A 27073-nucleotide genomic window follows, 5' to 3' on the forward strand; every position below is an offset into this window, starting at 1 on the left:
CCGGTCCCGGGCGCGGCACGTTCGGGGGGCCGGCTGCAGGCCCCGCCAGCAGGACCCGGCCGCTCCGACGGGGAGGGGGGGCGGCGGCCCGCGGGCTGCCGGGGACTCGCGGGCCCGGGAGCGCAGCTTCGCCCTCCTCCCCGGGCCGGCCGGTCGGTCTGTCGGTCTCGGTCGGGCTGGGGTCGCCGGCGGAGGGCGGGGGCGGGGAAGAGAAGCGGCCCGCGCGCCTGGACGCACCCGGCGGGCGCCGCTGCGGCAGCATGAAGCGCGGCTCGCCTCCGGCCGACTTGTTTTTACGAAAGCGGCTCCGGGCGCCGGGAGCGCTCGAGCGCTGAACTTCCCCGCGGAGCCGCAGTTGCAGGCGCGCGGCGCACAGGCCACCACCGCGCGCCGTCGCCCGAGGGGAGCGCGCCGCGTCCCGGACCCCGCACCCCGCACCCCGCACCCGGCCCCGAGCACCAGGTACGGCCCGAGCGACCCTCGCTCGCCTCGGACGTGGGGCTTGCGGCCGGGGGGCACCGGGGGAGGCTCCCGATCGTCCTCATCGGCAGTTTTTTGTTTTCCTTTTTTTTTTTTTTTTTTGAGCGTATGGAAACCTTTCCTAAGTCGCTCTCCACAAGCCCGCACGCGGGACCTACCTGCACGGGTCGCGTGGGCCCTCCGGGCGGGTGCGCGCGCGTGTGTGTCAAGATCGCTCTAACTCCGGTGGTTTTGCCCGCAGGTACCCCTGACCCGGCCGGGAACGATTCCAAGAGCTCGGCAACATGGCTTCCCCACCCCACCAGCAGCTGCTGCATCACCACAGCACCGAGGTGAGCTGCGACTCGAGCGGAGACAGCAACAGCGTGAGGGTCAAGATCAACCCCAAGCAGCTGACCTCCAACACCCAGCCCAAGCACTGCAAGTACAGCATCTCCTCCAGCTGTAGCAGCTCGGGGGACTCCGGCGGCCTCCCCCGGCGGATGGGCGGCGGGGGTCGCCTGCGAAGGCAGAAGAAGCTGCCCCAGCTGTTCGAGAGGGCCTCCAGCCGGTGGTGGGACCCCAAGTTCGACTCGGTGAACCTGGAGGAAGCCTGCCTGGAGCGATGCTTCCCGCAGACCCAGCGCCGCTTCCGGTACGCGCTCTTCTACGTCGGCTTCGCCTGTCTTCTCTGGAGCATCTATTTCGCTGTCCACATGAGATCCAAACTGATCGTCATGGTGGCCCCCGCCCTGTGCTTCCTGGTGATATGCGTGGGCTTCTTTCTGTTTACCTTCACCAAGCTCTATGCCCGGCATTACGCGTGGACCTCGCTGGCTCTCACCCTGCTGGTGTTCGCCCTGACCCTGGCTGCGCAGTTTCAGGTTTGGACACCTCTGTCGGGACGTGTTGACAGCTCCAATCACACTCCCGCGGCCAAACCGGCAGACACTTGCTTATCTCAAGTGGGGAGTTTTTCCATGTGCATCGAAGTGCTCTTTTTGCTCTACACCGTCATGCACTTACCTTTGTACCTGAGCCTGTTTTTGGGGGTGGCCTACTCCGTCCTTTTTGAGACCTTAGGCTATCATTTCCGAGACGAAGACTGTTTCCCCTCCCCGGGAGCCGGAGCCGGAGCCCTGCACTGGGAGCTGCTGAGCAGGGCCCTGCTCCACGTGTGCATCCATGCCATCGGGGTCCACCTCTTCGTCATGTCTCAGGTGAGGTCCAGGAGCACCTTCCTCAAGGTGGGACAGTCCATCATGCACGGCAAAGATCTGGAAGTAGAGAAAGCGCTCAAGGAGAGGATGATCCACTCCGTGATGCCGAGGATCATCGCTGACGACCTGATGAAGCAGGGAGACGAGGAGAGCGAGAACTCCATCAAGAGGCACGTCTCCTCTAGCCCCAAGAACAGGAAGAAGAAGTCCTCCATACAGAAAGCCCCTATAGCCTTCCGCCCTTTTAAGATGCAGCAGATAGAAGAAGTGAGCATTTTGTTTGCAGATATCGTGGGCTTCACCAAGATGAGCGCCAACAAGTCAGCTCATGCCCTGGTGGGTCTCCTCAATGATCTGTTCGGTCGCTTCGACCGGCTGTGTGAGGAGACCAAGTGCGAGAAGATCAGCACTCTGGGAGATTGCTACTACTGTGTGGCCGGGTGCCCCGAGCCCCGGGCAGACCATGCCTACTGCTGTATTGAAATGGGCTTGGGCATGATAAAAGCCATCGAGCAGTTCTGCCAGGAGAAGAAAGAAATGGTGAACATGCGTGTTGGGGTTCACACGGGAACGGTCTTGTGCGGCATCCTAGGCATGAGGAGGTTTAAATTTGATGTGTGGTCCAATGATGTGAACTTAGCCAATCTCATGGAGCAGTTGGGAGTGGCTGGCAAAGTCCATATATCTGAGGCCACCGCAAAATACTTAGATGACAGGTACGAAATGGAAGATGGCAGAGTTATCGAACGCCTTGGCCAGAGCGTGGTTGCTGACCAGCTGAAAGGTATGTGCATTTTTTTTTTTTTGTCTTCTCCTTCCCCGATCCTGTTTGTATCAAGTGATAATAATGATGATAATAATAAAAAATCTCTTTCCAGTATCAGTGTCTAGAGGCAGCTAGGCTGTCTCAGAATATCTGGCTATGGGGACAGTGTTAGGGATCAGGTGACTTTTTCTTCAGTGAGTCAAATGTCACAGACCTAACCCTACTGCGACCAGGGACACTGAGACAGTGCTGACCTCGATGAGATCTTTAGAAGGAAGGAGAACTTTGAAAATGCACACACTACCAGTTGGTGGGTGATGTTTCCGAAATTCTGGGGGACAAGTCCCATGAATGCAAGTGCATGGGAGCCCTTCAGAAGCGAGACCTTTTAAGTACTAGGAAGAAAGTGCCTTACTTCACCTGGCCACCTAAGTCCTGTGCACACGTTTCCCTGTCCCTTTTGACAAAAACCACGAGCATGAAACCTTTCTCCTGTCTAGGCCTCACTTGGCTAGGGGTTGAAAGTTGACTCTCCCTGCAGGAGAATTAGCGTTACCTGCCTCTCAGTGCACACTGCTTTTTGCCCGAGTCTCTCTTTAAAAGCTGTTTGCTTTTCCAGCCTTTAGGTTCCGTCTGCTTAAGGTGGCTTTATTATTATGCTGTCTGTCTTAGCACATGCACCTCAGCATTTTAGGACACGGACCTTCACGATTGGAAAGGAAAAAAGGCACCCGGCAGTTTTTAATGTCTTTTTCTTCCATCTCCTTAGATTTGTGTCTTGATCCTTGTCCCTAAGTCTCAAGCTGCTCACTGTTGTTCTCAGTATTTTTACTGGGCTGTTTCTTTATTCTTTTTCATTTTTTTTAAAAACATAGGACTGCAAAAAAATAAAAGTCTTTTAGGTCTGGAAAGTGGTGTGTAAATAAGTGGGATCCAAAACAAGGATTCTGAGTAATCTGCCACATTTCTTACCCCCCTCTCCATTTTTAAACACGTCTTAGGCTTTGTTATACCCCTTTGGGATTGAGGGGAACATGTATTTTTAGAAGCATATGAAGAAAGTAGGATTGATTTTTAAAGGCCTGCGTTTTCAAGCTGTATGGTGTCTTGTGGTGCCCACCCGCTGTATAAGTGCATAGTTAAAGCCCCTGGAGAGGGGATCCTTAGCAGAAGTGGCAGTTTAAACCAGAGCCGTGAGTGGCTGCGTTGGGCTTGTACGGCTCCCTGCCCACAATGCCGAATGCTCGTTTCTCTCTCCGGCTTGTGATTTAGGTGCCCTTGTCATTTATTTACTTGTTGTCTGCTAAGGGTGCTTTTCCCAGCCCTGGGTGTTTCTTTATTATACTTGTTCTTTAAGAATTTGTGGCTGTAATAGAAAAACGTTTTCACCTGAGAATTCCTTTGGTCTTGGGATTTAAACGTTGTGTTGACGAGGTCACGAATGGATCGACACTTGGCTGTTCCCTTGGAAAGACTCTGCTGTGACAAGTGTCTTTCTGACTAGGAGGGCAGCGCTCTCTTGAACCGGAAGGCGTCGATGAAGCGGGGTGTGGATGTAATTCCTGCTTGACATCTTGGCATCTTAGGGGCCCGATGGTTCGCTCTGTTGTCAGGGATGGTGGGCAGGTTCTAGGTTGTGGTGCTGGGCTGTTCTGGACTATGTCTCGTAATCAGATATGTTGGCTCAAAGGACAGTGGTAGCAGTTTTGTAAGGTGTACTTTGTATGGTGTATTACCTAAATTTCAAAAATAAAAATAGATATAATTTTTAAGTATGTTTGGAAATCACTATCATCCAAGTTTTGGAAATACAACAATTTTTGTTAATTTATTGGTAATTGTCATTTTAATTTATACATCAGTGATTTCAAAGCCACTGACTCCCCCTCCAAAGAAAAAATCTTAGAAGGGCTTGTTGACGTTTATTTACCTCAGTGTAAATTTGGTAAATTACTTTAAAAGATATTTAATTTATTTATTTGCTGAGAGAGAGAAAGAGAGAGAGAGAGAAAGGCAGATAGATAGATAGGAGAGAATGGGCGCGCCAGGTCCTCTAGTCAACTGCTAACGAACTCCAGATGCATGTGCCACCCTGTGTGTCTGGCTTACGTGGCTCCTGGGGCATCGAACCTGGGTCCTTAGGCTTTGCAAGTAAGTGCGCTTTAACTGCTAAACCATCTTTCCAGCCCTGTAATTTTACTTTTTTAATTTTAGTTTTACTTTTTAGGTTTTTTTTCTTTTTCAGGGTAGACTCTCACTTTAGCCCAGGCTGACCTGGATCTCTATCTCTCTGTAGTTTCAGGCTATCCCTGAACTCAAGGCAATCCTCCGACCTCTCCCTCCCAGGTGCTGGGATTAAAGGTGTGCATCACCACCCTAGCCCATACCTTTTTCTTTAATTTATTTAATACGTATGTGTGTTTATAAAGGAAAAGTTTATAAATGGAAGGAGAAAGGGAAAAATGGGGGGAAGGAAGAAAAGACAGAAGGCTTAGATAAACTGCTTTTTGTTTGTTTGTTTGTTTGTTTGTTTGTTTGTTTGTTTTTTTTTTGAGGTAGGGTGTCTAGCCTAGGCTGACCTGGAATTCACTCTGTGTTCTCAGGGTGGCCTCAAGCTCATGGCGACCCTCCTGCCTCTGCCTCTTGAGTGCTGGGATTAAAGGTGTGTGCCACCATGCCTGGCTTAAACTGGTGTATTTTTTAAATTTAGTATTCTTTCCTTGAACCATTTTCCTAATTGTTTTTTGCTTTTTAGGTTTTTTTTTTGGTGTGTGTGTGTGTGTGTGCTTGTATGTCTGTGTGGTGTTTATGTGCACATGGATATTCATAAATCCCTTGTGTATTGGAGGTCAAAGTTTGATATCTCCCTCATCTGCTCTTCACCTTATTGTGTTGAGACAAGGTCTCACACTGAACCTAGAGTTCACCTATTCCAGTGGACACGCGGACTCGCACGCCCCTGCGGTCCTCTGTCTGTGCCTCCGTAGCACTGATTCCGAGGGCTCACCGCCATACCGGCTTTTCTGAGGGCGCTGGTGGTCTGAACTCAGATCCTCACACTTGCACAGCAAGCAAGCACTCTACTGACAAGCCATCTCCCCACCCACCCAGCTCATTTTAACTTTTTTGTTTGTTTGCTTGCTTTTTGAGGTAGGGTCTCACTGTAGCACCGGCTGACCTGGACTTCACTATGTAGTCTCAGGGTGGCCTCGAACTCTTGGCAGTCCTCCTACCTCTGCCTCCCGAGTGCTGGGATTAAAGGCGTGCGCCACCACACCCGGCTCATTTTTGTATTTTATTTATTTATTTGAGGGAGAAAGAGTTAGAGAGAGAGAGAGAGAATGGGCGCACCAGGGCCTCCAGCCAGTGCAAAAGAACCCCAGATGCATGTACCCCATTGTGTATATGGCTTACATGGGGTCTTTAGGCTTCTCTGGCAAGCGCCTTAGCCGCTGAGCCATCTCTCCAGCGCTCGGCTCGTTTTTCAACACAGCGTGGACAGGACTGCAGTCACAGTTCATGTCAAGCCAGTGCCCTGACCCGTTTTGAAAGTGCCCGGGTCCCAGCCCTACTCATGGCACAGGGGTGTAGCGGGATCTCTTACGAGTGTGGTCGGCCTGGTGCCTGAGGCTGTCTTCACCTTCACACCCTCTCCCCTGACCGCAGCAAGCTCCTGGTTATCCCTGTTGCCACAGACTCGGCCCGCCCGAGTGTGAGGGACACTTCAGAGGGGCCTCTTCCTGAGGGGATCCTGAGGGTTGGGGTCAGAGCGCTGAGTGAGAAGTGAATAGTGTGGACAGAGGCTACATTTATGTTTCCCGGTGGGGTTGGGCAGTAGAACCCAGTTCATCCGGGCCAGAAATACCTGGGTAGGCTGAGGAGGGTTTAGGGCATCCACTGATGGGGCTAATGGCCAAGGCCTAGGTGATGTGTTCTGTCTTTATAGGAAACTCACTCCTTCATGTTCTGGGAGTGTAGGCTGGGAGGGTGTGGGGCCACAGATCAATGGACCCTCTGAGCAAGTCCGAGGTAGGGGATGGTGGCCGGAGGGAAGGCAACAGCAGTGGCACTGGAGGGAAGGGCAGGTGTGAGCAGCATTACGATAACGTGACCATGACGGGACTCCGAGCGAGCTGGGGGAGGGCGTGGCTGAGCTTCAGGGCTGGAAGGGAAGATGGCCTTTTAAGTTTCTGGGGCTAACTCGGAGATGGACTGGAGTCCGGGAGGCTTGAGATGCCTTTAAAGGGTCTGATGTGACTGGAGAATGCAGATCCAATTGCAGAATGTGAAACAGGCCTGGAACCCCCGACTTGCTCATTCAGTCAACAAAGTATTTATTCTATGCGGAGCCCAGTTCTGGATACTGGAGATTCAGCAGGGCACAAAATAGAGAAAAAAATTGCTGCTCTCGTCATAAGGTGTATGGTTAATAAATTATCTCCTAACGGGAGCTTCACCAGTAGAGTCACAAGAGGAGCCAAGAGTAAATGTGACATGTGTTTTATGTTAAGTTCTAAGCGGGGTGTGTGTCAGAGAAGGGGGGGAAAGGGGGTTGTGTGTCCAGTCACTGAGAAAGTTTTTTTTTTTTTTTTTTTACAAAGGGCAAGGACTTTTGAATTAATCCACAAAATGAGGGTGATTATAAAAATAAGAACCAGCTGGGCATGGTGGCTTACGGAGGCTGATGTAGGAGGATTCCCATGAGTTAAAGGCCAGCCTGGGCTACAGAGTGAGTTTCACGTCAGCTTGGGCTAGAGTGAGACCCTGCCTCAAAAAAAAAAAAAAAGAGAAGCAGCCTAATTTGAGTAATGGGAGGAATGGTCCCCCTGCAGCATTTGAGGTGAGCCTTGAAGCCCAAGGGGTCTAGCCATTCTGTCCTGCTGTGGGCTGTGATAAAGAGCTGCGCACGGTTTCTTATCCAGAGCTGTTGGCTTTTCCTGCAGTGGATGCAGATTTCGGGGCAGGAAGCAGAGCTGTTAGGAGGCACCTCGCGCGACCTCCTCCTTGCTGCACACATGGAGAAACACAGTCCCCAGCCAGACTCTAGACTTGTGGAGCCCTTGGAGGAGAGACCCACAGCTGAGGACGCTGTCACCTCAGTAGCTAACTATGTGCCTGTCAGCTGAGAGCTCAGAGCCATGTGTTTCCCTTGCTTCCTCTGACAGCATGACAGGCCTGGCCTTACCTGAGCATGCCCTTTACCACTGTGGTGCCAACCCATCAGCTAACAGCCCTGCTTCCCCACTTGAAAATGCTCTTCCCCACTTTTTTCCTTTTTCATAAATAGTTTTAATTTATTTACAAGAGAGAGAGGCGGGGGGAAGGGTGGAGAGGGAGAGAGAATATGAATGAATATGAGACTATGGGCATGCCAGAGCTTCTTGCCATTGCAAACAAACTTCAGATGCATGTGCCACTTTGTACATGTGGCCTTACTTGGGCATTAGGGAATTGAACCCTGCCCAACAGTCTTTGCAAGCAAGTACCTTTTACTGCTGAGCCAGCTCACCAGCTCTCTTTACAAAAATATTTATTTGTGGGCTGGAGAGATGGCTTAGCAGTTAAGGCGCTTGCCTGCAAAGCCGAAGGACCTTGGTTCGATTCCCCAGACCCACGTAAGCCAGATGTACAACATGGCACATACATCTAGAGCTTGTTTGCAGTGGTTGGAAGCTCTGGTGTGCCCATTCTCTCTCTCCCCCTCTTTTCCTCTCTCAAATAAATAAAAATAAAATATTTTTTAACTTTTATCTTTTTTTAGCCTGATACACTTTTTTTGTTTTATTTTTATTTATTTGAGAGTGACAGACACACAGAGATAGAGAGAGAGAGAGAGAGAGAGAGAGAGAGAGAGAATATGGGCGCACCAGGGCCTTCAGCCACTGCAAACGAACACCAGACACGTGCACTCCCTTGTGCATCTGACTAATGTGGGTCCTGGGGAATCGAGCCTCGAACCAGGATCCTTAGGCTTCACAGGCAAGTGCTTAACCACTAAGCCACATCTCTAGCCCCCAAATAAAGTATATATTTTTTTAATTTATCTGTGAGAAAGAGACAGAGACACAGAGAGAATGTGCATGGGTGCCCCGTGGCCTCTTTCTGCTGAAAACAGACTCTAGACATGGTGTGCTACTTTGTGTATTTGCCTTTACATAGGTACAGGGGAATTAAACCTCTGCTGGCAGGCTTTTCAAGTAACTGTCTTTAACCACTAAATCATCTTCCCAGCCCCCCACTTTTAAAAACCTTCATTCTTTGTGTGTGTGTGTGTGTGTGTGTGTGTGTGTGTGTGTATGTGTGTGGTGCGATGTGTACAGATGTGTGTGTCCCATGTGTGCACCTGAGGAAGCCAGAGGAGAGCTTGAAGTATCTTCTGCTATTGTTTATCCACATGTTTCCTTGAGATAGAGTCTCTCACCAAACTCTGGGCTTCAGTTTTCAGTCAGGCATTTTGACCAGCACGGCCCAGTGGTTCTCTGGCCTCTGCCACCCACAGGACTGAGGTCAAAGGCATTTGTGGCGGCCATGCCCAGCTGCTTATGTGGGTGCTGGGAAATCAAACTCAGGGTGCATCAGGCCCTCATGCTTGCACAGCAAGCACTCGTACTTGCTGAGCCATCTCTCCAGCCCCCCATCTGTATTCTTGAGGGGGGCTGTCTGGTCCTTGTTGAAACACAGCCTTTCAGGAAACAAGTAGCTGAGCTGAGCTGAGCTGAGGTGACGCAGACACGCAGCTCACAGCTGGGAGGGGGGACGCCCGCCAGCTGTGGAGCAGGTGCTTGGGTAGCGCCTGTGGACGCCGTTTGTGACAGGGTCTTGCCGTGCAGCCCAGGCTGGCCTTGACCTCCTCAGCCTCCCAAGGGCTGGGATTGCCCTCCCAGCTGCCTTGTGTGGCCTTTTCTGTGTCACCCTTTCCAGGCCCTTCAGGACCAACTTGCCTGGCTTCTTGTAAGCTGCACACAGCTGTTAATTCTGAAGATAAGCTTTTGAGTGGAATTAACCTTTGACGGAGAAGTTAAGGACGAGGTTTGCTGAACTGCTGGTGTAATGCAGAAGAAAAGAAGGGAATCTTTTCAGGTAGAATTGCTAAGAAAGGAAAAAATAATAAAGGAGCAAATAGAATACGCTAAGAAGCCTCAGGGCTCTGGTCTGCAGTCAGCCGGGCTGTAGTAATACCGTGTTTCTCCTGACCGGTCAGGTTGCCTGTCTGCCTTGTTGTGGAATGGTCCCCTTGAAAACCAGCCCCGCACACTGCGCTTTGCATGTATGGACGCGTGAGTGCGTCTGCTGGCTGGAGATCTCAGGACTGGTGCTGTGACGGGGTCTCCAGATTGCTTGTGCCTGTGCACTCATCAGTAGAGCTGTATGGGGCCCATCTTGCGTGGTGGCGGGAGGCTGTTGGTCACAGGAAGAGCTGGACTGAGCAGCACACCATGGCTGTCCTTCACACTTGCGTTTGCGGTACTTAAAGACCTTTCCCTACAGGATCTAGAAACAGGAAGGGAACTGACATGGGAACTCCAGGCTGGCTGGGTGCAGGCCTCGCTCAGAACAGAAGGGAAGGAACTGAGTCTGACCAGGGGAAGCCCTCACCTCACGGATGGCTGGGCCTGCACAGATAGAAGGATGGGCTAGGGAAAGGACCCTGGGAACACTGGAGAGTGACATGTCATTCTGCTAATGAACCTAGGGCACTGTGCCAGCCAGGCACAACCTTGTGGTTATTATTATTTTTTTCCCCGAGGTAGGGTCTCACTCTAGCCCAGGCTGACTTGGAATTCACTCTGAAGTGTCAGGGTGGCCTCGATCTCACAGCAATCCTCCTACCTCTGCCTCCCAAGTGCTAAGATTAAAGGCGTGTGCTACCATGCCTGGCTCTTGTGGTTAAATTTGATTCAAAATTGGTGAGAGCAAGCATCCTTGAGCAGACTTGCCTGCTCTGGGAAATCAGGGTTGCACTGGTAAGAAGTGCCCAGCAGCATCCTCTGTGCTGGGTCGAGCCCCTGCATCCCAAGGCTGGCCATGGCAGCGGAGGTGGCGTGTGGTGGCCGTGTCCCTAGCTGGACGGGCTGGGAGCTGGGACCTGGAAGGACTTGAGCACAGGGTGAATGAAGTCCTGGGCCTGGCCAGCAGGGTTTTGAGCTTTTTCTGTAAGCCAGTAGCTCTCAGATATTTTGGTTTTTGGGATCCCTTCATACTCCTAAAAGTTATTGGGGTCACTGAAGAGTTTTTGCTTATGTCAGTTTGCTTTATTTTATCATCTTAGAAATTGAGATAGGATAGTTTAAACAAAAATTTCCATAGTTCTTTTTAAAAAATATTTTATTTATGAGAGAAAGAAGAAAAGGAGAGAATATGAATGAATGAGCATACCAGGGCCTCCAGCCACTGCAAACAAATTCCAGATACATGTCCTGCCTAAACATCTGGCTTTACATTGTTACTGGGGAATTGATCTGGGTTGTTTGGCTTTGCAGGCCAAGTGCCTTAATCACTGAGCCATCGATCCAGCCCCATAATTCTTTGTTGTTTCTTCTTCTTCTTCTTCTTCCTTTTTTTTTTGAGTTTTCAAGGTAGGGTCTCACTCTAGCCCAGGCTGCTGACCTGGAATTCACCATGTAGTCTCAGGGTGGCTTTGAACTCATGGTGATCCTCCTACCTCTGCCTCCTGAGTGCTGGGATTAAAGGTGTGTGCCACCACACCCAGCTTTTTTTTTTTTTTTTTTTTTTTTTTTAGGTAGGGTCTGGCTCTAGTCCAGGCTGACCTGGAATTCACTGTGTAGTCTCAGGGTGGCCTCAAACTCATGGCGGTCCTCTTACCTTTGCCTCTCAAATTCTGGTATTAAAGGCATGTGCTACCATGCCCAACTCTCCATCCCCCATAATTCTTTAAAATAATAATATACTTATCATGCCATCACACTAATACAAACATTTTTTTGTGTGTGTATGTGCATGCATGTGTTCACGTGTTATTTGTATGTGCATATGTATATGTGCTTATGAATGTGGAGGCCAGAGGGTAACCCCAAGTATCATTCCTGGTGTACTGTGCACCTTTTTTATTTTCCCGCAGGTGTATGCATGTGTGATGTGTGGATGTGTATGGCACACATGTGGATGCACAGGTACATGTGCAGGTGTGTGTGTGTCTGTGGAGGCCAGAGGTTGACATCAGGTGCCTTCCTTGAAAACTCTACTTTCCATACCGAGGCGGGGTCTCACCTGAACCCAGGGCTCACTGATTAAGCTACTCTAGCTGCCAGCTCTGTCTGCCTCCCTGGTGCTACATGTACAGATGGGCCACCACACCCACCTGGCATCCACGTGGGTGCTGGAGGCCTGCATTGCGCTCTTCACTCTTGCACAGCAAGTACTTGGCCCACTGAGCCATCTTGCAAGTCCCCTGTCTGCAAGAGAGAGAAGTGGGGTGTGGAGAGGGAGAGAAGGGGTGCGCCCGGGCCTCTAGCTACTGCAAATGAGCTCCTGACACATGTGCCACCTTTTGCATCTGGCTTTATGTGGGTACTGGAGAATTGAACTCTGGTTCTTAGGCTTTGCAGGAAAGTGCCTTAACAACTGAGCCATGTCTCGAGCTCCCATCTACCTTTTTTTGAGATTGGGTCTCCCATTGGTCTGGGGCCCACCAAGTGGCTGGACCAGCTAACCAGTATGCCCAGTGCTTTCTTGGGCTCTGGGCGGGGAACTCAGGTCCTTATGCTTACATGGTAAGCACTTTCCCAACTGAGCTATCTCCCCAGCCCCTAAATATCATCTTTAACAAATTTAAAAATTATTTTTATTCATTAGAGAGGGGGAAGGGTAGAGGTAGGTAAAGAAAGAGAATGGCACGCCAGGGCTTCTAGCCACTGCAATCAAAGTCCAGACATTTGTGCCACCTTGTGCATCTAGCTTACATGGGTCCTGGGTAATTGAACCTGGGTCCTTTGGCTTTGCAGGCAAGTGCCTTAACCACTATGCCATCTCTCCAGCTCCCTAAATAACATTTTTATAAAAATAATTACATTTATATCAAAAAATAATAGTATTTTTAAGCACAAAAAGTAATTTGGTGAAGACAGCATCTTATATTCTTTTTGCAAATATGTTTAATATCTTGGGTTAAAAAAGTGAATTTTAAAAAGTTTAAAACATACATAGAAAATTTTTACCATGTGAATCATTTTTAATTTTTAACTGTGTCAGCTGGATTTCCTTAGCTGCTTGGGTATTCAGGCTCCTGATGGCCATGTATCAGATCTGGCTTGTCACAGATGAGTGTTTGTAAAGTGGAGGACCATTTTAACAGCCTTTTAGGTAACTGTGGGTACTTTTCTTGGTACCACACCAACACTACAGGGGGCAATGTCTTAAAGCTTTGAGGCAGCATGGAGCCCGGAGCCCTGTTACCCTCTTTTGCATGCTTCTGCGGTGCATCTTACTGGGCTTTTAACAAATTCATTTTTAAGACATAGAGGGAGAAAGAGAGAGAGATTGAATGGGTGCGCCAGGGCCTCTAGCCACTGCGAATGAACTCCAGACACGTGTGCCACCCTGTGCATCTGGCTTACATGGGAACTGGAGAATCAAACCTGGGTCCTTAGTCTTCACAGGCAAGTGCCTTGCCTGCTAAGCCATCTCTCCAACCTGTCACTGGGCTTTTGAATGGCTCTTCTCCTAGGTATGATTTTCTAACAGTGTGCGTCGTCCATCTGGGAAATGCTGGTTTCTTAGGAGATACAAATGTTCCGAGTGCTGACTTCAGGAAAGTCTTTAAATATTGGGCAGATGCTGGTTTCACAGTGGCTGATGGACGCTTCTCCGCAGTCTTGCTTTCTTGTGTGTGTGCAGATGGCCACCGCACGCGCACATGTGCGGAGGTCAGAGGAGGACACTGGGCGCTCTCTTCTGCCTCATTTCCCTGAGACAGTCTCTCATGGCACCTGCAGTTCACTTAGACTGGCTGACCAGGGAGGCCCAACAACCTTCCAGTCTCTTCTCTCCTCAGTACTGTGCATCATGCTGGGATTTTTAGCAGGATCCCAGGGGTCCTCATGTTTGCACAGCAAGTGTTCCCCCCCCTTTTAAAAGATTTTTATTTTTATTTATTTATTAGAGACAGAGAGAGTGAGAGAAAGAGAGTTAGAGAGTGAGTGGGAATGAACAGGCATACCAGGGCCTCTAGCCACAGCAAATGAACTCCAGACACATGCGCCACCATGTACATCTGGCTTATGAGGGACCTGGAGAATCGAACTCGGGTCCTGAGGCTTTGTAGGCAAGTGCCTTACCTGCTAAGTACCCAGCCCCAGCAAGTGCTCTTAAATACCGAGCCATGTCCCAGCCCTGAAAGATGTTTGCACTTTTTTTTTTTTTTTAAATATTTGGCAGCAAATGCTGTCTGTTAATTTCCTGGAAGCGACAGGCTCATTTCACTCACTTTTCAGTTTGCCAGTCCTCGCCTGGGTGACCATAGTTCCTGTGTAGGTCAAGTCAGGTGCTGCTCCGTAGAAAGCCAACAGTTCAGCTTACAGCAGCCCCCTGTACGGTGGCCTTTCCTGGCGGCCACAGGACCTTGATGTGTGACACAAGAGCTGTAGGCGTGCTTCCCGTTTCATCACACAGACCTTAAAAAAGACATACTCCCAAGGTTGAGATTCAGCAGCCATTAACTTTTCCTGCTTCATCAAGGGCATTCATTCTTCACTGCGCTTTCCTCTGTGAGTGCACGGTGAGCACTGGTTAGTGTGGAGCCTCCAGTTTCTGCTGAAGGGGTCTTAGTGTTACTGTGACCTTACAAATACCCTGCAGGGGCCTTGGGAACTCCTAGAGGTCCAGGGGACCTCATTTTGAACACTGCTTCCGTAAGCCATGTGATTGAAAAGATAATGCCTCAGGAGCTGGACAGGTGGCTGTCTGGTGGTCAAGAGCATTTCCTGTGCAGTCATGGGGCCCTGAAAGACTGCGCAGGCTGGATCCATAGGACCCACTGGGGGTGGCCACATGGGTCTCTAACCCCAGTCCCCTAGGGTAGCAGAGACCCAAGAATTGCCAGGGCTCTCAACAAACAGATAAAGTGACAAGTGTGGGGACCAGGCTTCAGTAAGGGACTCCTGTTCAAATAAGAATGGGCCAAGGGATGACGGAGCAGGAGCCCTGATGTTTGGCTCAGGCTACTGCAAGTGAATGCAGGGGTACATATATGTGTAACGCACACGTGCACGCGCGCGCACACACACAGAATGCTTTGTCTCAGATGTGGAACAAACTGGCATTGTGACAGTGACTCTGGTTCCAAGTTTTACTTTTTTATTTTATTATTATTATTATTATTATTATTATTATTATTATTATTATTAAATTTTTAACCCAGTCCTTAAAACTCCTTTGTGAGAATGTCACTTTTATATTTGTATTTTTTTTCAACACTCACCTGAGGGTTAGGGTTTGGTTTCCAGTACACGATTCCGTTCTCAGTTGTGTGGTTTCTTTACAATGGGGTCTGGACAAGCTGCCTAAAGGCTCCGCAGTGTGCCGGGCCGGCAGACCCTCTGGCAGGGCCGGCGGGAGACTCCCATGAGATGACGTGAGTGGGGTTAAGCTTACCAGCACGGTGACCCACCTGCATCTGCACGGCTCTGTCACTAAGGGCCAAGCGAGTCACATTTTCTACCGCACAGAAGGGTGCCTCTCTGCCCGGTGTCAGCGTCTTCGATTGAAAAGGGCAAGTATCCAGAATCTGGAGCCCGGACAGCCTGCCCTCGTTAACTGTAGCTGCCGGGGTTTGGCGGCTTCCTGACTGGAAACCCCTGGGAGCTCAGCAATATTGTTGTTGGGCAGCTCTGAGTCCCCAAAGCTTTGAGGTACTTACAATGATGTGGCCCTAGATAATTGAGGAATTATGGGAAAATCCTCAGCTTTGTGAGCATGGAGATATTGGCTGCAGCTCAAGGGAAAGCAGTTGTTCTACTGTAAACTTTTCTTTTGTTTGTTTTTGTTTTTGTTTTTTTGAGGTAGGGTCTCACTGTAGCCCAGGCTGACCTGGAATGCACTATGTAGTCTCAGGATGGCCTCGAACTCACGGCAATCTTACCTCTGCCTCCCGAGTGCTGGAATTAGAGGCGTGCGCTACCAGGCTGGAGAGATGGCTTAACAACGAAGGCGCTTGCCTGTGAAGCCTCAGGACCCAGGTTTGATTCTCCAGGTCCTACATAAGCCAGATGCACAAGGTGGCACAGGGTTCTGGAGTTCGTTTGCAGTCGCTGGAGGCCCTGGCACACCCATTCCCTCTCTTTCTCTCTGTCTCAGATAAAAGTAAATAAATAAAATGAAAAAGAAAAAGGAGTATGCCACCATGCCTGGCTCTCTTTTAAAAAATTATTTACTAAATGTTGAATGAGTCCCTGCCATTGGTGAAACATGGACAACGTTACGAAGACAGAGGCATAGCCCTTCCCTTATGGAGCTTATGTGAGTAAGGAGAAACTAATCAAATAGTCATGCAAGCTCGTATGCACTAAGCCATCCAGTTATCAGATAGGACTGGGAAGTGGGAGGGCGTTATCTCCACTGTGTGAGCGAGGGGAGTAGAGTGCAGCAAGGGTTAGTAACTTCTCATCGTCACACAGCCAGGCAGAGTTCCTGGGTGCTGGAGGCAGTCTTTAGCCCAAAGGAAGGTATGAGAAAAGACTGGAGCCCACCTCACTGAGGGGTTGTGAGGATTAACTGTTAAGTGTTAAGAACCGATTAAGTGCTCTGAAAAGTTCTTGGTACACAGTAGCAGAGGTCGGCTAGCTCGTGGCGCTGAGAGCCGAGGCCCTTGAGACAAACGTGCCTTTCTCCAGCTCCTTCCTGCTCAGGCGGTGCTCACGCACGCCGTCTCGGCTGCTGTGAAGTCTTAGGAGCATGGAGACGTGTGCTCACGTGCTAAGGTTTATGTTTCATTGGTGCCATTCCTTTCTTGAAATATTAGTTTTTATGGTGGGGCTGGTTTCTAACATACTGTAAAGTAGCCAATGGCTTTCTTAAGGATCCATAATAGACTCTTCTTGGATTTCATTTTATTTCACGTATTCCATCCTATGACAGATATCTTATTTTTTTATTTTATTTTTTATGAGAGAGGGAGGGGGAGGGAGAATTGGCATGCCAGGGCCTCTACACACTGCAGTGGAGCTCCAGATGCATGCACTATCTTGTGTTCATGCGTCACCTTGTGCGTCTGGCTTACGTGGGTTCTGGGGAGTTGAACCTGGGTCCTTAGGCTTTGCAGCCAACACTTTAACTGCTAAACCATCTCTCCAGCCACATGCCTTATTTTTTTTGATTTAAAAACAATTTATTTTATTTTACTTATGAGAGAGAGAGAGAGAGAATGGGCATGCCAAGGTCTCTAGCCACTGCAAGTGAACTCCAAATGCATGAGCTACCATGTGCATCTGGCTTACATGGGATCTGGGGAATTTTAACCTGGGTCCTTAGGATTTGCAGGCAAGTGCCATAACCATATTTCCATCCCTTATGTTTTTAATATTTGGGAGAGAGAGAGTTAAAGAGGCGGAGAGAAAGAGAATGGGCATACCAGGGCATCTAGCAACTGGAAATGAACTCCAGACACATGTGCCACCTTGTGCATTTGGCCTATGTGGGTCCTGGGGAATTGAACCTGGGTCTTTTAACTTTTCATACAAATGCCTTAACAGCCAACCACCTCTCCAACCCCAGATATCTTATTTTTTCCTTCTTTTTAAACATTTCTTTATTTGAAAGAGAGAAAGAGGCAGATAGAGAGAAAGAGAGAATGGGCACGGCAGGGCCTCTAGTCACTGTAAACAAACTCCAGACACAATGCACCCCTGTACATCTGGCTTACATGGGTCCTGGGGAATCGAACCAGGGTCCTTAGGCTTCTCAGGAAAATAGTTTAATGCTAAGCCATTTCCCCAGCCCCCAGATATCTTATTTTTGATACCTGAATTGTTCCATCTTGGGCTCCTGGGTGTTCCTGTAGTTTGGCCCCCAACTCCTTTTTATACAACCCCCTTGGCCTTTGATAAATTTTCTTCTTAGTCTATAGCATTTCTAAGTAGCAGAGAAATTACAGGTATTGAAATCTTATTAATTTGGTTTTTCTGATATGTTTGTGCAGAGAGACAGCTAAAGTTTACTCCTGTCTGTTTTGAAAAGAAAATTCAAAGCATAAGCCTGTTTACATGGAGAAATAAGCCGCTGAAGAAAGCTGCGTGTCTTCAAGGTCTTTGGAAGCTTTAATTCGCATTCTTGCCGTCAGCAGTGGTGGCGGGAGGTGGTATTTACCTCCCCACCGGTGCTGCCGGAGGACAGGTGTCTGTGACTATGGAGAGCAGGTGGTGCAATGCAATGGGAAGGAAGAAAACCCTGCTTTCAGACTGAGGAGTCCTCCCAGCCCACCTGTGGAAGGTTCTAGACAGCCCAGCTCTGGGACGTCCCTCCCTAGGAACCGCCTGTTTCGTGCCTCCACTGTCCTCTCCCTCAGTGTGTGTTTCACTTACTTGTTCACGAGCTCTCCCGCCCCCACTGCAGCCTGCTGGAGACACTGGGTTTTCACGTCCCAGGCGCCGCTGGCACCCCGTAGCTGCCCAGTGGCAGCCCTTAGCGTCCTTGGCTTACACACGATTAGATTCAACCAATCTCAGATGGAAACTGGTCAGAGAAAAATTGTATCTGTGCTGACAGGTGCATTCTTTCTTTCATGTTCTTATTCCCTAAACAGTCCAGCATAGTAACCATCACATTGTATTAAGGATCACAAATCATCTACGATGAGTAGCTTAAGGTGTGCAGGAGGATATACATATGTATAAATGCTGTTTATTTTAAAAATATATTTTTAACTGGGCGTGGTGGCGCACACCTTTAATCCCAGCACTCAGGAGGCAGAGGTAGGAGGATCACCATGAGTTCAAGGCTACCCTGAGACTACATAGTGCATTCTAGGTTAGCCTGGGCTAGAGTGAGACCCTACCTTGAACCCCCCACCCTGCCCAATATATATATATATGAAAGAAAGAGAGAGAATGAATGGGCACCCTAGGGCCTCCAGCTGCTGCAAACAAACTCCAGACGCATGCGCCACCTTGTGTATCTGGTTTATATGGGTCCTGGAGAATTGAACCTGGGTCCTTTGGCTTTGCAGGCAAGTGCCTTAACCATTAAGCTATCTCTCCAGCCTTTGTTTTTTATTTATTTACTTATTTATTTATTGAGACAGGGTCTTTTGTCCTAGGCTGGCCTTGGACTCACTATGTATCTGAGGATAACCCTTACCCTCTGATAGTCCCGTCTCGTCTTTCCAAGTGCTTGTATTACAGGCGTGCGCCGCGGCACCTGGGTTATGCAGTGCTGGGATGAGACCAGAGCCTCGTGCATGCACGGCAAGCGCGCTACCAACTGAGTCACGTTCTCTGCCCCGCCAGCGATTTTATTATCATTATTTTGAAAGAGAGAGAGTGAGTGAGAAAGCGTCAAAGAGAGAGAAAGAGAACAAGAAGCAAGGAGAGAGAGAGAGAGCATGGGCCTGCCAGGGCCTTCAGCCGCTGCGAACGAGCTCCAGATGTGTGCACATGTGCGACATTGTGCGCTTGTGTCGCTGCATCTGGCTTACGTGGGACCTGGAGATTCGAACGGCGGTTCTTAGGTTTTGCAGGCAGACGCCTTAGCCGCCAAGCCGTCTCCACCCCTGGAGACAGGGTTTTGTCGCTGCTGCTTTGCAAGCTTTTCTGTGCTCCGCTGGCTCTGCCAGCCATTGCAGCAGGCGTGCTGGGGTTGTGGCCATGTGCCCCACTCTGCGTCCGGCCTTACGTGGCCGTGGAGGAGGATTGAGCTCTGGTCAGCAGGCTTCCGAGCAAGTGCCTTGTGCTGAGCTGGCTCCCCGGCTGTTTTGTGCAGTGGGTGGGCGTGTCTGTTGATGGACGCTGGTATCCACAGGGCTCCTAGAACCTATGCCCACATGTGCTCCACAGATACTGCGGGACAGTTGGGTTTGTTGCACCCAGTGACTATTACAGCTGCTCACAGTCCACCGTGGACACTGCTGTGCCACACAGCGTGCCAGTCATCTGCAGAGGGCAAACTGGAATGTCAGGAAAGGTAACAAGGCTAGCTAGGAACGCTTGAGCGCTTCATGGACTAGATACTGTGGTCAGGGTTGGCGCGCATGTGTGTGTGTGTGAGCACATGCTAAGAATTGAACCCAGGCACGTGCTCTACTACTGAGCTAAATCCCCAGCACTGGGGGCAGGGTCTTATGAGGGGCTGGAGTGGGCTGTGGGGGAAAGAGCCAGCGGGACACAGGGCTTGGGATGTGAAGAAAGGCTCCAGGTAGCAGAGCTGAGACAGCTTCAGGCCTGGAGTGCTCCTGGTGCACGAAGCCAAGAGGAGCAGCCTGTACTTGAAGGCCTAAAATTGCAGGATTGAAACCCGAGCACTTGTTTAGGACGTGAAAGTGGGGGGTTGAATGGCTCCGTTTAGAAAGCAAATATTTTTAAGCTTTTTAAAATGGAGACTTCAAGGATTGCACTTATCTTTAATAACTTTGTATCCCTGATAATTCTTCTTTGATGTCGTTTGGGCACATGGGGAACCAACACCCCCCCCCTTTTGGCAAAGTACCAGGTTAGTCTTTGTACATAATAATTTCCAGGATTTTTTTGTAATGCTGTTAAATCCTGTTGAGTTTCTTTTTTGCTTCCAAAGAAATCAGCTTTGAATCATTTGTTTTTGTGTTTGGGTTGTTTGGGAAATATTAGCTTCAGTTTTTTTGTTTTTTTTTTTTTAAACAATCTGGTTTAGAGAGAGGAAGAAAACTCACAGGCATGTGAGTTATTTTCTGGTATATGGATATTAAACTGCAATGTATCACTAATGCTGTGGCATGTTATGGTTAGTTTTACCCTATTAAGTGTTACTACTTCAAGTGTGGATGACATGGTGTTTTGTAACTCCAGAAGTGACTTCTTTCCACCAGAGAAAATGCTGCTGCTTTTGGTTATTAGTGTGTGTTTTTATCTTGTGAGTGAGCTAAGAACGGGAATGGGGAGAGAGGTTGTGGTTTTGAAGGGAAAGCACTATTACAGTGCTATCTTAACTTCAAAAATGAATTTATTCTCCTAGACTAGCTTTCCATTTTAAGATTTTTTTTTTCCTTCAACAACACGTTTAGCACATTGGGCAGAAACCTCTCCGATTCTGCTTCGTCTCACTGATTCTCAGATTCTACTTCGTAAAATGTCAGCTTTGAACTAGATGCACCCTAAGTTCCCCCTGCCATTCTCTAAGAATCACTGAGATTCTATCAAGACTAGAAAACAGTGCTTCTCTTAATATGGAGAAGTGGTTCCTCTGTCCATTTGCTTAAACTGTGAACCCTCATTTAGACAAATTTAGCATAGGGAAACTCAGATTTACAGAACCACTAATTGCTGGGTATGAGTGAGACCCTTAACTTTACAAAGGGCTCTTTACTTCCTTTGACTCTAAGTACGGTTGACTTCTAGAAGTAAAACTTACATGGCTTTTCAGGACCGCGTTTGTTGTGTAAAGCATGGTATCCCACAAGGACCTCTACTCGGCTTTGGGAGTTTGAGAACTGCTTTTGAATTTCTTGTATTTTTTTTTTTTTAGGTAAGGTCTCACTCTAGCTCAGGCTGACCTGGAATTCACTCTGTAGTCTCAGGGTGGCTTTCAACTCACGGCGATCCTCCTGCCTCTGCCTCCCTCCCGAGTGCTGGCATTAAAGGCGTGTGCCACCACACCCGGCTGAGAGTGGCTGTTGAGATGGTTGGGAGAGAACATGAAGTGAAAACACTTGTGTTAAACCTGTGCTTCAGTTCCAGCATCAAGACCAGGTGGGAGGGTCAGATGTCAAGAAAAGGAATCTCATGGTCTTGGCAAGCTTGCCACTGTTAGGACTGAGCAGTAAGGGGCTGGGGCCTGTGGTCTGCCTGCCGTCTGCTTACAACGCAGGAGTCAGAGATGGGCTGGTCCTGAAGGAGTCCTCGAAGTAACTCAGCCTTGGCACATGGCAAAGGTCTTGCAGTTTTCCCTGTATATTTTTCTTCACTACGAGCCCTGATGTAGAAGATTGCATGTTTGATTTCCTGCCCTTTCTTTTTTCTCTTTGCAGTGGTGGGAATGGAACCGAGGGCATACACACTTTCTGACTGGATTACACCGCACCCTCCCGCCCAGCCCTCATTTCCACTTCCTTTGTTCCAAATATCTCTTTCCTGAGTTGTACACCACGGAAATCTTTCCTTTCTGCTCGCATGGTGGAGAGCACACGTGCACATCTCTTCCTTGAGCGTCTTGTACCATGCATGAGAAGGGCCTGGTGGTTATTTGGTGCCTAGAGTTAGGTATTTATCCTGCCCCCTTTTACTCATTTTATTTATTTTCTAGCTCATCTAAATTTTCCCTTTTTTCTTTTGCTTCAAGGTAGGGTCTCACTCTAGGGTCAGGCTGGCCTGGAATTCACTTTGCAGTGGTCCTCCTACCTCTGCCTCCCAAGTGCTGGACTAAAAGTGTGCCCCCGGCTACATTTTCCTCTGTGTGTGTGGTGTTAGGAATTGAACCCGGACTGTGGGCATGCTAACTAAGCACTCTGCCATTTGTATGCCCAGCCTCGCCCCTTTCCAGAAATTTGAACATTGTGTTTTTTAAAAAATATTTATTTGACAGAAAAAGAGAGAGAAAGAGAATAAATATGGGCACACAGGGTCTCCAGTCACTGCAAATGAACTCCAGACACGTGCGCCCCTTTGTGTATCTGGCTAACATGGGTCCTGGGGAATCAGACCTGGGTCCTTTGGCTTTGCAGGCAAATGCCTTAACCATTAAGCCATCCCTCCAGCCCGAACATTGTGCTTTTCTGCATATCTTACCCTTCCTGAGGGACAGCAGTGGAGCCTCTGCAAGGTTGAGTAACATTTGCTGTGGTGTGCGGGCCGGTGAGATGGAGTAGACAGGGAGAGCGCTTCCTGGTTCTGAGTACCTTTGTCATGTAACCTGTGGGAAAATGTCACCTCTACAAAGTTCCGGAGCAGCTGTTGCTCAGAGCCTTCCCACCAAGCACGGTCTCCAAGGTTCAAAGTGACTGGCTTGGAAGGCATGTTATTGTGGAAGGTTGAGGACTACAATGCAAATGACATTTCAAAGGACTTCCCTTATCTCTGTCACACATTTTCTGGTGAGTTTCTCAGCTGGAAGAACCATGCTGTCCTTTTTGGCTCACAAGAGATGAGAGGCCTTGTTATCATGAGCACTTTGAGGGCCTGTGGCTCTAAGATGTCAACTTTGTCCCTCTGCCATTCAGAGTTCAAGTGGAAATGTTTGCGTTCCCAGCTCTAGTCATGCCGTTACTTTATTTAGTAGCTATTAAATTTCCAATTCAGTATACTCCCCTGGAGGCGGTCCCGCATGCAGTAAGGTTTCTGTCTCTCCCAGTGGCAGAACCTGTGGTGCGTGGAGCTTTCCAGAATAAGGCTTGTCAATGGCATTCTCAGCTTGGATGATTATTTGAAGCTCTTGGTGGATATAACTACACTCGTGTGTGTGTGTGTGTGTGTGTGTGTGTGTGTGTGTGTGTATGTGTACACATCTTTTTCTGACCTGGAATTCACTATGTAGTCTTAGAGTGGCCTTGAACTCATGGTGATTCTCCTACCTCTGCCTCCTGAGTGCTGGGATTAAAGGCGTGTGCCACCATGCCTGGATTTATATCAGCTTCCCCCCCCCCCCCTCACCGAGGTAGGGTCTCACACTAGCCCAGGTTGACCTGGAATTCACTCTGTAATCTTAGGGTGGCCTCAAACTCTTGGCAATCCTCCTACCTCTGCCTTCCAAGTGCTGGGATTAAAGGCATGCGCCACCACGCCAGACCAGCTTTTTTTTTTTTTTTTTTTTTAAGATAGAATTTGCATGCTGTGCAAATCAATTCTGTAAGGAATATAATCCATTGGTTTTTAACAGATTGAAAGAGCTGCGTGACTGTCACCGCAGTCTGTTTTAGGACGTTTTTATTACTGCAAAAGGAAGCAGTGAACCCATCAGAAGCCCCCTCTCCTTTGCCAGCAAGTTCCCTGGCCTCTGTTCTGACTGCCCAGCTCGTCTGGGCATTTCGCACAAGTAGAACTCCGGGGCTTTGGCATCTGGCTTTCTTCGGTAAACGTCATGGCCTGCTCTGCCCTCCCCTCAGCGCTGGGATCGAGTCCTGGGGGCTGTGCGTGGTAGGCAAGTGCTCTGTCAAGGAGCACCACCCCGACCCAGTGAGCACTGTGTTTCCAGGGTTCATCGACATTAAGGCAGGCTCCAGGGCTTCATGCCACTAAGTGGACAGACCAGATTTTATTTATGTACCCACCAGTCAGTGGACAAAGGTGTTCTCTTTGGAAAGCAACTACAAAACTGACTGAAAATAAGTTGAAATGATAGATAAAAGTAATAATATATCTCGACTAAATTTTAACCATTTCATTTTCATTCATGTTTACAAGTTTTCCTGAAAGACATGATTAAATAGGATTTAGCAGTGAATTATAATTTTCAGATACAATTGTGGTTTCACATAACCAGTTGTTAGTTTTTTTAAATAATTATGTTATTTTATTCATTTACTCATTTGATAGAGAAAGAGGGAGAGAGAAAGAAATGGAGAGAGGGAGAGAGAATGGGCACATCAGGGCCTCTAGCCACTACAAACTAACTCCAGATGTGTGCGCCCCCTTGTGCATCTGGCTTATGTGGGTCATGGGGAAACAAACCTGGGTCCTCTGGCTTTGCAGGCAATCACCTTAACTTAACTGCTAAGCCATCCCTCCAGCCCCACTTGTTAGTTTTTTATTTTTTTAAAGTTTTTGTTTATTTTTATTTATTTATTTGAGAGTGACAGTCAGAGAGAGAAAGAGGCAGATAGAGAACGAGAGAGAGAATGGGAGCGCCAGGACTTCCAGCCACTGCAAACAAATTCCAGACGCGTGCGCCCCCTTGTGCATCTGGCTAACTTGGGTCCTGGGGAATTGAGCCTCGAACTGGGGTCCTTAGGCTTCACAGGCAAGCGCTTAACCGCTAAGCCATCTCTCCAGCCCTAGTTTTTTTTTATTTTTTTAAACACCCTCTCCCCCGCCAGCCTCTTTTCTTGGCTTGTTTCAGGTTGATTAAGTGTTAAATCTTGGGTCCTTTCCCTTTTCTTCAGACCAGTTCTTTATTTGTGGGCTTTCGAGGGAGGCTTATGGTTGAATATGAAACCAACCTCATCTGATATGCTGTTAGATAAATACCAATTATAGTAAGCCTCTCTGGACGAATGAGTTCTGAAGAGCCAAGGATCTCCCTTGCTAGTCATTTAGAGAGACAGGGTCTGACTGTTTAGCCCAGTCTGGTCTTGGATTCATAGCAGTCCTCCTGCCTCAGCCTGACCAGCGCTGGGTTTACAGGGGTGAGCCTACCCTCAGCAGAACTTTTCCCATTTTAACCAGTTTAAAACTCTGGTTCCAAATCTCTGAAATGTATGAAACACTTTTTGTACTTTCATAAAAATGAAACATGCCAAATAAAATGTAATTTTCTTGATGACTCAGTTATTTTTACTACTTGTTGTTTGACTTTTACTAATATAGCAACTTCCTTTTAAAAATAGGATCTTTTCCCCTTTGCTTTAAGAAAACCAAGATTGTTCTATTTTTCCAGTTCTTACATTATAAAAAGTAATTTACAGTTGAAGAGATGGCTCAGCAGTTAAAGGTACTTGCTTGCAAAGCCTGCCAGCCAGGTTCAGTTCCCCAGTACCCACATGAAACCAGATGTACAACCTGGTATATGTGTCTGGAATTCATTTGTAGCAGCAAGAGTCCCTGGCTGCCCATTTTCTCCCTCCCCTCCCCCTTCTTGCAAATAAATATTTTAAAATAAAATATTAGAATTAGGATATAATTCCAATTTGTAATTAACAATGAATCCTATAATCAGTTATGTTTTAAAGCTATAATGTGTTTTAAGAAAATACTGATATTGATTATTTTTATTTTTATTTATTTGTTTTGTTTTTTCGAGGTAGGGTCTCACTCTAGCCTAGGCTGACCTGGAATTCACTATGGGGTCTCAGGGTGGCCTCGAACTCACAGCGATCCTCCTACCTCTGCCTCCCAAGTGCTGGGGTTAAAGGCATGCGCCAACATGCCCCGCTTATTTTTATTTTTTATATATATTTTTTTTAGTTATTAGAGGGAGAGAGAGAGAGAGAATGGGTATGCCACAGCCTCCAGCCACCACAAACAAACTCCAGATGCATGTGCCCTTGTGCATCTGACTTACATGGGCTCTGGAGAGTTGAACTGGGATCCTTTGACTTTGCAGCCAATCGCCTTAACTGCTAAGCCAGCCCTCCAGCCCATTTTTAAAATTTACTTTTCAATATATATATATATTTTATTTATTTGCAAGCAGAGATGGGAGAATGGGCACACCAGGGCCTCCAGCCACTGCAAACAAACTCCATGCACGTGCACCACCTTGTGCATCTGGCTTAAGTGGGTCCTGGGGCATTGAACCTGGGTCCTTAGGCTTTATAGGAAAGCACCTTAACCACCAAGCCATCTTTCCAGCCCCTGAAATGGGTGTGTGCTCAAGGAAGACTGAGCTACATTTCTTCGTCTTTGGTTTGAGCGGAAGCTTGGTCCTCTGACAGTCGGTGGCATGGGCACAGGGCAGGCTTGCCATTTGTTTGGGGAGCTTGGCTCTTGCTGAAGGGCCCTGTCAGCAGCCAGCGTGCTCCGTGCAGTTGTCAGTGTCTCACTCTTCACCACAGCCGATGCGTAGTTACTTCATGGCAGTTTGAGGAGCTACTGGGTATCTCTTGGAAAAGAGAGTCACCTGGCCCGAAGGGGGTGGCTTAGATTAGATGAGTTCATGCGTATCAAGGCATCCGGCCCTAGTAGATGTTCAGAGCACGTTGGTTTGCCATCCAGCTCCCCTCCACCCCCTGCCCATGCTGGTGTAATGCCACCAACGGAGCAGTGAGCACAGGGTCGAAACCTTGGGCCTGTGGTCAGGAGGGAGCATGGTGGCCCCAACTCTGACTTTTAGGAACAGGTGACACACAGGTCCCTTAGTCTCCAGAGGAACCCTTCTCAGCATGCCAGTGACCCCGGACCAGGGCAGCTGCTGTGGCTCCTGGGCAGAGGTACATTCAACAAGCGCAGCTGGATTCAGTCTTTCCTGTCTGTAAAATGCACGCCACTCTCAGGGCCAGGACACATGGTGACAAAAGCTTCCCGGCCCGGGGAATTTACCAAAGTGAAGGAGACCACTAACAAAGAGATAGAGACACAGGGAGCTGGACATGGTGTCCCCCGGAATGCCGGCTGTACGGAGAAGAAAGCGGGGCGAGGCTTAGATGTTGAAGTTAATGACTTCCGATCTGAGAGGTGAAAACTACAGCATTCATGTTCATTAGCATAATGGCTGGTTTAATACCGTCTGTGAGCTGGGCCCACGCCAGGCATCCCGGAACTCAGAGACTAAAGCAGAGCTGCCCCGAGTTCAAGGCCAGCTTGGGCTACAGAGTCTGTCCTTGTGCCAAACAAAACGCTGC

General features: G+C 48.6%; 1 protein-coding gene across 2 annotated transcripts in view; it reads left to right on the top strand.

Moving 5' to 3' along the window:
- Nucleotides 1–401: 401 nt before the first annotated feature.
- The window catches only part of Adcy9 (adenylate cyclase 9), a 132725-nt gene continuing 106053 nt past the window's right edge, over nt 402–27073 (top strand). For both annotated transcript variants that reach the window (XM_045161575.1, XM_045161576.1), the window contains exons 1-2: nt 402–462; nt 722–2463. In XM_045161575.1, coding sequence (XP_045017510.1) covers nt 765–2463 — 1699 coding nt within the window. In that variant the 5' untranslated portion in view covers nt 402–462; nt 722–764. The remainder of the gene's footprint in view (nt 463–721; nt 2464–27073) is intronic.

This window comes from Jaculus jaculus, chromosome 11 (assembly GCF_020740685.1).
Source record: "Jaculus jaculus isolate mJacJac1 chromosome 11, mJacJac1.mat.Y.cur, whole genome shotgun sequence".
Lineage (NCBI taxonomy): Eukaryota > Metazoa > Chordata > Mammalia > Rodentia > Dipodidae > Jaculus > Jaculus jaculus.